This window comes from Lolium perenne, chromosome 2 (assembly GCF_019359855.2).
Source record: "Lolium perenne isolate Kyuss_39 chromosome 2, Kyuss_2.0, whole genome shotgun sequence".
Lineage (NCBI taxonomy): Eukaryota > Viridiplantae > Streptophyta > Magnoliopsida > Poales > Poaceae > Lolium > Lolium perenne.
In genome coordinates, this window is record NC_067245.2 from 306662279 (window position 1) to 306675051 (window position 12773).

At 46.8% G+C, this 12773-nt stretch overlaps 1 protein-coding gene across 1 annotated transcript; it reads right to left on the reverse strand.

Annotated features, from left to right (window-relative positions):
• Positions 1-860: 860 nt before the first annotated feature.
• On the reverse strand, positions 861-3834 carry LOC127330819 (uncharacterized). The gene is made up of 4 exons (XM_051356903.2): positions 3419-3834; positions 2611-3327; positions 1150-2216; positions 861-1076 (listed from the first exon to the last, which is right to left on the reverse strand). Exons 1-4 carry the CDS (start codon positions 3528-3530, stop codon positions 861-863), a joined length of 2112 nt encoding a protein of 703 aa, XP_051212863.2. The 5' UTR covers positions 3531-3834.
• Positions 3835-12773: the final 8939 nt, after the last annotated feature.

Genomic DNA, 12773 nt, shown 5'->3' on the forward strand with positions numbered 1-12773 from the left:
GAGGAGAACATGTAGCTGCAGAGATGGAAGGTGAAGAAGTGGTTGGTGCGGAGATGGAAGGGGTCGAAGAAGATGTTGTTGCCGAGATAGAAGAGGTACAAGATGTAGTTGTCGAGATAGAAGAGGTACAAGATGATGTTGCCGACATAGAAGAAGTACAAGATGTTGTTGCCGAGACGCCGAGAGTTCGAGGTTATGAATATGATGATCTCACAGCCGGTGAGCAAGTTATCTTTGATGTTATGTTCGACATTCACCATCCCAAATTTTATGTTGATGACAATGGCGTTTACCGTTATCGTGAGGACTAGAAGTTGGAGTCTCCGAATGTAATGCAATTAGGAGTACTTGCGTTCAAGGATCATTGCCCAATGTGAAATGATGTGTACTGCCTTATTTATGTCATGCAAAAAAAATTAAGGATCACTTGCTTATTTGTGTTGTTCCAATTATAATCACTTCCTTATTTGTGTTGCTGAAATTATGAGCACTTGCTTATTTCTCTTGTTCAAATTATGGACACTTCCATATTTATGTTGCTCAAATTATGATCAATTCCTTATGCAAGTTGGTCAAATCTGCCAAAGTGATGATCAATTCTCTGCCGTGGCAGAGAAAAAGGTCTGTTTTCTCTGCCGTGGCAGAGAAAATGGCCATTTTCTCTGCCGTGGCAGAGAAAACAGGCCATTTTCTCTGCCGTGGCAGGATTCTGCCGTGGCAATTCAGAATTACATTTTCGGGTTGCATGCTTTACTCCATCACAAAAAAATTAGAATGGTCTACTCCATTACATAAAAGTTACAATTTGGGGTACAAGATAACTCCATTACAACAAACTTAGCATGCTCTACTTCATTTCTCTAAATGATGAACTCTCTAGCCGCGTTTACAATTGCGTGATCAACATGTAGCACTTCGGGTAGTATTCCTAATCTTTGTAGAACTCCCTTCCTAATGTGCGGTATCTTGTACCGGTGCTCCCCCATAAGCTTCATGATCTCCACCATGCATGTTTGATGTGTCAAAAAGACACGGTTGCTCCTCTCGGCCGGGTACTCGTTCCATGCCTGTTCCACCTTCATTACAATATCAAGATTAGTAGAAGAAGTATTGCAATGGTTGAAGTAAAAGTAACATAAAATTGTGTACCTTCATGAGAATGTCAAGAATAGAAGTTGGAGACTTTTTTTGAAACAATGATTGGAGAGCGGCGAACAAACCCAAATCTAGGACATTGGTATCCGGTGAGTTAGGAGGTTGACAAATGAGGCTAATGTTCCACCCTCCGGCAGCAGCCGCCTCTAAAAATTCAGGATCATTTGGCAATACATGTGTCTTCGCGTTGTCTTGTTGAATGAATATTGGGCTCCATCTATCCTCCAATGGCCACTTCTCCTTGATAGCGGGCAAAACTTTTTGAATAAGGAACTCTCGACTAACAAGCCGTGTAACATTCAATGGTTTGGTTTCCATTGTTCCCCTCGCGCGGTTGCCACTACGACGTTCCGCCGGCTTCTCGGTCACAAAGGGGAACATACCAATCTTACCATCAAATGTACAATTTCCATCCGCATCAAACCTTGGCCGGCCGGTGACACATAGGAACATAACCTTGTCAATGTAGTGCTTGCTTTGGCATGAACGGTAAGGTTCTTCTTCATCGTTGCCCAAATAATAATTTTGAGAGCCCTTCGTCTTGTAAAACCACTTCTCATCCATATGCACGATGTTGTACCCGCCTTGAAATTTTGGATCTTCACTATCGGGGTCGAGCATAGATAGTGCATACCGAACCCTTGCTTTCTTGTTGTCGTCGGTGATTCTAGGCTTGATGGCATTTGAGTGTCTCCTAAACTCCTTCTCCTTGAAACGCCTCTGTAATGTGCTCTTCGACATGCCTAGCTCATAAGCTAGGTCTTTCAAAGTTGTTCTCTTCGAAGGTGGCACTAGTTTCATTTCATCGGGATTAAATTCCACTCTTTTACACCAACAATTCAAAGGTTTTTTGTTACAAATATTTTCAATACCGGAAAGACCATCGTACCATACACGCTGCACAACTCTCAAAGGTACCATCAACTCGGCGGCCACTGCCTTGGTAACACCATCATTCAAACAATCCGGGGAGGTTCTGCGGAGAAGGGCAGCATATATTTTTCTTTTGTCGTCGTCACTATAAACTCTACGGGTGTTCACCAATCGTCCTAATGGCACAACTGCAAAAAAAACACAAGATAAAATGTGATTCATGGATTACTTGTTCATTGCATCAATCAGTAAATAAAAAGTGGTTAATGGAGTACTTGTTCATTGCAAGAAAATGGCAGTAGCATCAATCAGTAAATAAAAAGTGGTTAATGGAGTACTTGTTCATTGCAAGAAAATGGCAGTAGCATCAATCAGTAAATAAAAAGTGGTTAATGGAGTACTTGTTCATTGCAAGAAAATGGCAGTAGCATCAATCAGTAAATAAAAAGTGTTTAATGGAGTACTTGTTCATTGCATCAAACAGTAAATAAAAAATGCAACAAATTCATGCCAGGAGTGCTACTGCAAGTTCTACCATTGCATGTGAACAGTACATTTTGCATGAAAAATGGCAGTACGTACCTGCAGCATGCTCATGTCCGTGGGCATGATCTTGTCCCTGATCATCACCGCCTCCACGGCCAGCTGCAGCCCCTCTTCCGCGAGCACCTCGGCCTGCTGCTTCTCCTCGACCGCGACCACCTCGGCCTGCTGGTGCTCCTCGACCGCGACCACCTCGGCCTGCTGGTGCTCCTCGTCCGCGACCACCTCGGCTTGCTGGTGCTCCTCGACCGCGAGCACCAAGCCCTGCGCCTCCACGTCCAGCAGCCGCACCTCCTCTAAAAGGCGGACAGCTACCTCGGCCACGGCCGGATAGGCCAAGACGGCCTCGTCCGCCGATGGGCTTACTGGTGAACATGAAGACGCCGTCGAAAAGAGGGTATCGAACGAGCTCATTGCCACCGTCGTCTTCGTCTTGGCCACGGCCATCTCCGTCATCTTCGTCTTGGCCACGGCCTGCTCCGCCGTTTTCGTCTTGGCCACGGCCAGCTCCGTCGTCTTCGTCTTGGCCACGGCCAGCTCCGGCAGTGCTCGACTCGCCCACAAAGTGCGGGCGACGGCCTTCTCCGGCAGTGCTCGACTCACCCACAAAGTGCGGGCGACGGCCTTCTCCGGCAGTGCTCGATTCGCCCGTGTTCCATCTCTGGGCAGAACGGAGGCGGGTTAGGCCGAGAGTACCTCCTGCTCGATTCACCTGCATGTCCATATTTCCTGCCTGTTCATCGTCGCTGTTGTCATCTGCTCAGAAAACAAAACCCGGTAAGAATCAATGAACTTCAAAGAAAATAATGCGAAGAACCAAAGAACGGAATCGACCAAGAAAATTAACCTCCATCGCTTTCCACCTCAAAGAAAAAATCGCCAGCAAGTTCCCGAGCTTCCCCATCGAAATCTTCCAGTTCATCCCAGTTGATTGGTTCATTCAAATCAAGATGTGCCATGACGATGAACACAGGGAGAAGAAGAGGAAGAACCAGAGGTAGAAGATGACGAACTGGGCGTCCATGGCGCGAAGCTCTTATAGGAGCTCGAATTTTCGGAATTGAAACAATCTCTGCCCCATCTTAGCCTCTCAACTTCATCTTCACCGTCTGATTTCAGAGTGATCCGTGGCAATGGATTCTTCCCCAATCCTTGATGACCCTTTTCCCCTCCGATTGGGCACAATCGGTTACCCTGGATCGTCCACTCCATTGAAGGCGATGGCGCGGGGAGAAGCACGAGGGAGGAGACAGAGAGCGATGGCGGCGTCGGTTGCGAGAAACGAGGAGTCGAGAGATCGTGCGGGATACTACACCGCGTGCATGCAGGGGCAAGTTTGGAAACCTTCCGATTTTTACTCTCCACCGATCCTTTCCTTGATTATTGCGCTGAGATTTTTACGCCCTATGCCCTGGGTCGGAGGGAGTAGCTTGTATCATGCATCCTAGCCCCACCAAAAATACTGATGTGGCACATAATTATGGAGGAGAGAGGAGATTAGAATCATAGGTAGATACCGTATCATAGCACATATCACGAGAAAAGTTAGTATCAAATAAATCTTGTACACAAATTTGTATTGGAATTCTACAAATCAATAAATATAGTAAAACTATGATACTAGTTTATGATACTATGCATTATAGATGTAATATCATACAAAATTATCATATACATGATATTACTATATGATACTACCCACTATGACCACATCAGCATTTTTGGTGGGATTAGGATGCATGATACAAACTAAGATACTAGCACTATGGCTAGCCTTAGCTCGCTTGCCGTCTAGTCACACTGTCACATGCTGACTTGCCGGTACAACCATAGCCCATATACTATACAGACCGACGTGCGAGACCTGCGGACGAAATACATACTCCTGTGACGGGGCTGGTGGTTTCATCTTTCATCCATCAGACACGGTCCAGTTAATTAGGTGCGATGGGACGTCTCCCTACTCCCTAGCGAGCTCGTGATTCCGTCCGATTGAGTGGTGCCACGACATACATAACATCACGGGCGTACGCGTGTCTGGCCGAATGCAGTTTCTTGCAACTAGGGTTTACCAAACTAGGCTATGGAGATTGCTTGATCCACTGCTCTAGTTGCATGCCCTGGCGGGGCTTAATTATGGCCATACAAATTTAAGATCAACTCCCTTAATTTGATCCTTTTTAATTAACTTGAATTTAATACAATTTTTTACTAAACTCAAATCAATTAAAATGGATCATGGGGAGTATTTGCAAGTATATCCCGTAAACAAGAAGTAATAATGTAGCGATGGTGAGTGGAGAATTCATTAATGGAATTGTTTCTAGCGAGATAAAGTGTTTCTCGTCGCCAACGTGATCCATCCGATTTCGGCGGCACATGGACGGATGACAACTTACAAAAAAACCAAAAATTTTGCTACCACGTCTCCGGTAGCCATTTGAGTGCAAAACGACTGCCATGTCATAAATGTGTTATGTTTCAAATTCATAAAAAAATATCCCGCCTAATTATTAACCCTCTCATGAAAACTCTTTTGGTTCCACTTAGCAATATTGGGTAAGACAAACTAAACTACAAGAGTGGTGCCACACCTAGTGGATCGTGGTCTCTATGTTCTACAATATGGTACTGAAATGATTTTCTTCATCGATCATGATCTAGATTTTCTTTTGGTCCTGACCAAGTTCAGTTCCCTATTGGGTTCTTCAGGATTTAGATACATTACCATAGGCTCTCAAATGATCATTGAAAACATGTTGAGCAACAGTTAGAAAATTATTGCTCCTCTCTACCAGACAAAGGTTGGTCCTTATCAACCCAGTGTGTTAAGTAATATGGTGATGCACACGCTCCTTTTTGCTAATCCCAAAAGGATGGATTATTCTAGATCCAAATACTTTGGAAAAATGACACTATATGGTAGTTTCTGAAGCTTCGAGGTAGGACGCGTAGCGGTGAAGGTAGTTTTGGGCATATTTGATGGAGCAATGGGCCTAAGATGTAATATGACTACAAGATCCATATGACCCTGATATATGCATTTATATCATCATACTTGTAGCATATACACCCGGGAGCCGAGTTGAATATCCGTAGTTTTATTGTTGCAGTTTGCATTGATATTACATTGTTTGAACTTGTTTAGATGATTTATGAGATTTCCTATAAAATCGCTTGTTTTGGTGTTGAACTCCTTGGAGGCAGAAAACCTCCTACTTCACATTTTAATGTGTAGGGATCTTCAGGGACTCAATCAATTCGAGAGAAAAAATACCACGGAAGCTATTATTCATTTAAGGGAACACCACTAGCACAAGAAGTCAACATGAATGGCCACAAGGTATGCGATGGACCCCATGGCGCGTCCTGATATCCCCATGGGGGGCATATATATGGCCCTCGCGCGTCGCCTCACCTCCATTGTTTTACCAGAAGCTTCGTATTGCGGAAAAAGGTAAGCCATAATTTTCCATAGATATGCATAGGCGCAGATCTTGCTTCCCCGAGGCCTCCACCGGTGGGAAATCTAAGCTATTGTCCTAACGAACTCCTCCTTGATGTAGGGGGTCTCTCCATCGGCTTCTCCACCATCCACAACATCAACACTGACTGCATCTTGGATATCCACTTCATCCCCCCTAATAGTGTGTGATAGATCAGAACCTTTAATAAGTTTCTAGTGATGTGTGCATGCTTGTGCTAAGTAACTTGCTGCTATTTGGTGGGGATGTTATATTTTCATATTGTATTGTATAATATATGTCACTGCTCATTACCATGTTTCACCGTTGTGAGTAGTTTCCCATGATCTGGAGAGCATAAGTTGCATTGGTTATGATTTCTATATAGTATTTCATGAATCTGGTCAAGTTTTGTACTTTTACTTGGTTCTATGATGGTAACATATGAATTTCAACTGACTGATACTTCACCTATATAGGCTCATATGGCTGCACCTTATTGTAATTAAAAGGATTATGGATTACATGAGATGATAGAAACTTTATCTAGATCTTTAGAGTTGCATTAGGGAGGTGTGCAAATGTGTTAGGGATCAATCGTTAGGGGTGTGTTTGCTCATGCTTGTGGTTGCACCTAGTTTAGGCTTCGTCCAACGAGAATAAAGAAAATGTATTATAAAAAAGAGGCAACCAACTGGCCAGGCCCAAGTGGCTCAACCAGAGGCCACCATCCCACCTCCACCTCGTGCCCTTCCCAAACCCTAAGCCTCCCAGACATTCTTTCAAATACTGACCCACCACTGTCGATAGTTTGCAAAGACCATGTTTCATCTTTTATTTTTCTGCAAGGTCCTCCCACCAACCCACTCTCCCTCCATTCTCTGACCCGAGCCTTCTCGGCGTCGCTCCTCTACTTTCCATGCTCGGGGACTCGGCCATCACGGACTCGCCATGCTCGAGGACTCATCCATCGCGGACTCGTCATGCTTGGGGACTCACCATGCTCAGGGAATCCCCCGTCATGGACTCGCCACGCTCGGGGACTCGCCCGTCGCAGACTTGCCATGCTCGGTGACTTGCCCATCGAGGACTCGCCCGTCGCGGACCCACCACGCTCGGGGACTCGCCCATCACGGACTCGCATGCTCGGGGACTCAACATGCTTATGGACTCGCCACGCTCCAGGCAACGTTTGTATCTAGTAGTGGCGACAACTCCCACTTCAGTCGTTCGAACTCCACATTCTCCGATTCTATGGCGCGCTAGTTGAAGGAAAGCACAAGAAAAAAATCTGAACATGCAACTATGGAGACTCAAGCCGCATCTACATGATGACTCAAGCCTCGGGAATACTACTAGGCATATTCTGGTGGAATTAACTTCTTCACCGACTCCGTTGCCTATTTCAAGTACATTGACACTGTTTTCCTACATCACCGAGGTGTACGACTATATCTACATCAACTCCCTCGTTCTGGTCACATCTTCATCAACTCGTGAAGGCCCAAAGCATACATTTGGGGGCTCGACAACAACATTGCTGCTGAACGACACGACCACCCATCAATGGCCACGATACGACTCCTAGGGGATCCACACGACATGTCCACACGAATGACTCGCGCCTACATACGGAGACAAAGAATCCACTACTTTAACTCAATGATTATGAAATCACCACAGACGCTCGGTGACTTGCTCACCAAAGACCCGTGGCGACACCACCTCAACACTTGGGGGCTCGAAAACAACATCCCTCTTGAGACATGACACCCAGATGATCGCCGTGGCCTGTATGCATGGCTCTATGATCGCGACTTGCCGACCACCACGTGTACGAATCGGCAGCCTCTTCTTCGACTTGCGAGCAACTACATTTGCTATTCAACGACTTAATAATCAACAACATGGGAGCTTCTACTTCGGCTCATCGTGCTGCAGGGCTCGCCCGTCGTGGACACACCTCGCTTGGGGACTCACCCGTCGTGGACTCGCCGCGCTTTGGGACTCTCCCATAGCGGACTCGCCAAGTTTGCGGACTCGCCGCAGCTGACTACATCGCCACATTCAAATTATTTATGGTTATTTCTCTATTTCAAGAGTTCGCCAATGAACTCCTTCTGGAATCGCCTATGATGATTTGCCAGCTCGAATCCTACACCGAGTCCCTAACACACTCGGGGACTACTAAGGGGGAATACCAATCGGGAAATATTCCAGAAGCGGAGTCGCCGAAGCGGGATCAAGGAGACTCTGGCCTAGCCTGGCGCAGGTGGTCTCCTCGAAGGGGGCGGCTGGCGCATAGAGACCCGAGAAGCGTAGCAGCCTCAAACATGTAGACCCTAGGTGGCTGCCAATTTGAAGCCACCAGGGGCACAACTTAGGGGGGGGATCCATTAGATAGAATATCCCTTCGTCTTTGGCGGCTCCCTTATAAAACCAATATATGACCATGTACTGGATTGATAGTAGGACGTAGCGATCCTCCACCGAGGGGATGTGAACCTGGGTAAATCATGTGCCAATCTTGCTCTCGGATTATCCTATGTCGCGTTACTCCACCTCTCATAAGGTATCCTGGTAGCATCTTCCGTGATCAATACCACTTCATTGGCATAGAGGGAAAGTATATCCATCAACATCTCCATCATCCCCAATATCAACATCGACAACATCTCGAAGATCAACTTCATCCCCTTTATAATTTGTGATGGATCGTAACCCTTAATAACTTTCTAGTACCGTGTGCATTCTTGTGCTCGATAACTTGCTTTTATTTGGTGGGGAAGTTATATTTTCAGATTGTGTTCTATAACATATGCCACTAATCATCATCATCATGTTTCACCGTTGTGAGAAGTTCATGTTCCTGAAGATATAAGATGGATTGGTTATGATTTCCATATAGTAGTATGTCACGAGTATTTGGTCAATTTTTGTTGTTTTATGTGTTTCTGTGATGGTAATATACGAACGTCGACCCTGTGTTACTTCACCTATATGGGCTCATAGGGCCGCACCTTAGTGTAATGAAAAGGAGTATGGATCACAGGAGATGACACAAACCTTGTCCGATATTTAGAGTTGCATTAGAGGAATTTATACGTTCGGGGACCTTACAATTAAAGCAATGGTTGAACATTTATCTCTTAATGAATCAGTAGTTAACTCCTATAAATGTTTTAGGGACCAATTATTAGGGGTGTGTTTGCTCATGCTTGTATCGATGTCAAGAACACCATCAAGATGGAGGGACGGTGCCGATTGATGTGTGTCTTTGCCGAGTGCAAAATTTGACACTTGGCAAAGATTAAATTTTCCTAGTGTCAAATTTTGGCACTCAGGCAAAGGCACTCTTTACCTAGTGTATTTTGTGCTTTTACCGTGTATGGCCTCTTTGCCGAGTGTAGGTGATATTTGTCGAGTACCCTAAAATAAGATACTTGGTAAATCACTAAAACACATCAAAGAAATGATTTCCGATATTGATAGTAACCGTTAAATAAAATAATGACTTCAATTTAAGCAATAGAAAATTGAGAGTTTGATTTTCAACTTTAAGACATATTAAAAAGAGCAATATGTATCATAAGCTATCATAGCAGGCTTTAACCAAATTTTAAGGCTTTCGCAATGCTTGTAAATGCAGTGCCATCTGAGCAGATCAACCATGTGTTACTGCAATAATTACGGAAGAGAGGCAATAGTGATATCATTTCATGATACAATATTATTATAGCATATAGCTAGTACAAGCAAATTTGGTAAAAGCCTGATATGGCAAGTGAATCACGGTGTTCAAAGGTTGCTGAAAAGACAACAGTGCTACATACTATGCATCACAAAGATGATACTCCATCACATTAATACTACTGTTATGATAGCTTACGATACATGCATTGGCAGCGGCATAGTATCAAACTCGTGGCCTGATTACACACTGCCTGCGCGTGTCAGCATGTGGGATTATGGCTTGCGACCACCATGGCGGGTCTTTCGGGAGGCGGACACGACGGTCCCGCCGCCGATGATGGGAGCGGCCCCTCCGACAACAGGAGCAGCTGATCCGACAACGGGAGCAGCCCCGCCGACGACGGGAGCGAGGGTGGCGAGTTTGGTAGGCACGGCACCGACGCCCGGGATGCCACCGTCAACAACGGGAGCGACGCTGCCGACGACAGGAGCGGTTGATCCGACGACGGGAGCGACCCCACCGACGACGGGAGCGAGGGTGGCGAGTTTGGTAGGCACGGCGCCGACGTCCGGGATGACGCTGCCACCGACGACAGGAGCGTGGGTTGCGAGGCTCGTAGTGGTAGGCACTGCACCGATGCCCGGGATCGGGAGGCCTCCGCCGATGACGGGAGCGACCTGACCGATGACAGGAGCGACCTGGCCGACGACGGGAGCGAGGCCACCAACGACGGGAGCGGCGCTGCCGCCGAGGACGGGAGCGATGGACCCGACGACGGGAGCGACGCCTCCCACGACGGGAGCAACGCCTCCCACGACGGGAGCGAGGGGGCCGAGGTCAAGCTCGGAGGCGGCAACGCTGCCTCCAACGACGTTTGGTTGCTTGGGGAGCCCAACTCTGGGGATGGTACTTCCCGTAGAGAGCGTACCGGTGGAGGGGGTGGATGAGGTGAGCACGAGCATGGCGAGAAGAAGCAGAACGGCGAGCTTGATGGACTCCATTGCTGGGATCTCACTAGATATGCTTGAGTGCACCGTGGGTGTTGCGTTGTGTGATCTATTGGACTGCGAGCTTGGTTTTTATAGGCGCGCGCGAGGGGTATACGAATGTTGGTGTGCGGTGGCAACGGCATGCAGTGAGGATCGAGGACTACGGAACCAACCGGCCGGGCGGTCAGGTCACTGAGACAGTGGGTGAGCAGTCCTGGCCGACTTGGGGCTACACCGAAGCGGCCAAACTAGCCGGGGCGACGTGTGAGAGTGTGAGTGTGACTTGTGCTTGTTTGTGTCTGCCCGGGAGAACCGGAGAGTAATTGCATCCTTGCTTGGCCTAGAATCGACCATCATACACCTACGGACTGCTAGAGATGTGTGGTGCGTACGTGTATGTAATTTTTTTCTTACGTGTGTGCAATCGGAACCCTGTTTGCCTTCGCAGCTGGCAGGCGAGATTCAAGGTTCAGTGCTTCAGTTCAGTTAAATGTGCCTTTTCAGGAAGATTTTCACGTAAACTTGGGTGAAATTAAGACGTGATAATGTAGTTTCGGGTTTTATTTGGGGATTTTAGGAGTTATGGACAATTTATCTATTGAACACTCTCATACGAAAATGTATGCATGTCAGAATGTGAATGCTTAGTCTTCACTTAGTTGCTTACGTTTAGCTTTCTAAAAAGTCTGACATTTCGGAATGGAAGTAATGCTCACTATTAGGGTATGGCCTAACCACCCTGTATGCCCGTTGTGTCTCAGAGTGCCCAAAATGGCGAATCACTTATGCAAATACTACCCTTCACTTGCGCTATCTGGATCACCATGCAATCCTATGATACCAACCTTGTTGAGAATGTGGGTCGATCAGAGCTTCCCTTCCCCCTCGGAGTGGTGGGACGACCTCATCATGGGCAATCCAAGAAGGAGAAAAACCTCATCAGCGACCATATTATGTATGTACTTTGGAGCGCTTGGAAAGGAAGGAACCATCGCATCATCATAGCAACTATCTCACAAACATCGATGCGGCGGCGACGCGGCGTTAACAAAAGAAAATATTGAGAGTGAGCTTTCACCACCTTCACGCCGGCCATCCTAGCCAAGCTAGAATAAGTTCTTTCGGTCCTTTTTGTGCTTTTGGCATGTTTAGACTTTAAACTAAACATGTCTTCCTTTATACAATGTGCAGTTTTCCCTCTTTCTTTATGAAAAGGAAGTGCTCCTGCTAATTGCAAAAAAAAAATTACTTACATACATGTGTATGCCTTCTTTTATATGAAAAGATGTATCCCTTCAGTGGCATGTTTGGGGCGCGTTTGGTAGCTCGCATGCCTCATGGCTCACATTGGGGAGCAAAAAATGGGTCGTTTGGTTGCCCGGTAGGCCTCCATGTTGTGGCCCGCACAGTTCATAAAGCACCACCAGAACGGGGAGGAACGACCGAATCGAAGATTTCCAATGAGCCAACCTCGCCTCACTCAAAAGCGACAATGCGATGTTCCCGCAAAACCACAGATGAGAGATGGTGCGAGCTCGTGCGGCACAACGAAAAAACTACGAGATGAATTCAATCACCGCTCGCACAATTCCGCCACTATATTTAGGGGAGGCTCTCTCGCCGTGAAATCCAAATCTGCCCCCCCCCCCCCCCCATTTCTAGATGGTCCACCCTTCAAGATCTAGCGACATGGCCGACTCTTCATCACCAGCTAGGTCCGTGAGGTTGGTGGCGGTGACGTAGGCCCAATGATGGCAGCGATAGCTGGCATGACGTGCCAGCTTCTTCCTTTGCACCGATCCCATCCTGTGGCTGTAAGAATATCAAGCCCTACCTCTATGTCGGATTGAACTGAGTGGTACATAGGGGTAGATCTAATATCCTCGATTGTAGGGGATCACTTGTACAATGCTGGCCATGCCTGGTCTCCGCCGAATAATGCGACGTTGGTTCTCCTTGGATCTCCATCGAGATGATTGTGTTGCCTGCTTCTGAGCCGAGGTCTCCTTCTTCCCCGGTCTATGTGCTACGTGTTGTCTCTCTAACAGTAAGAAG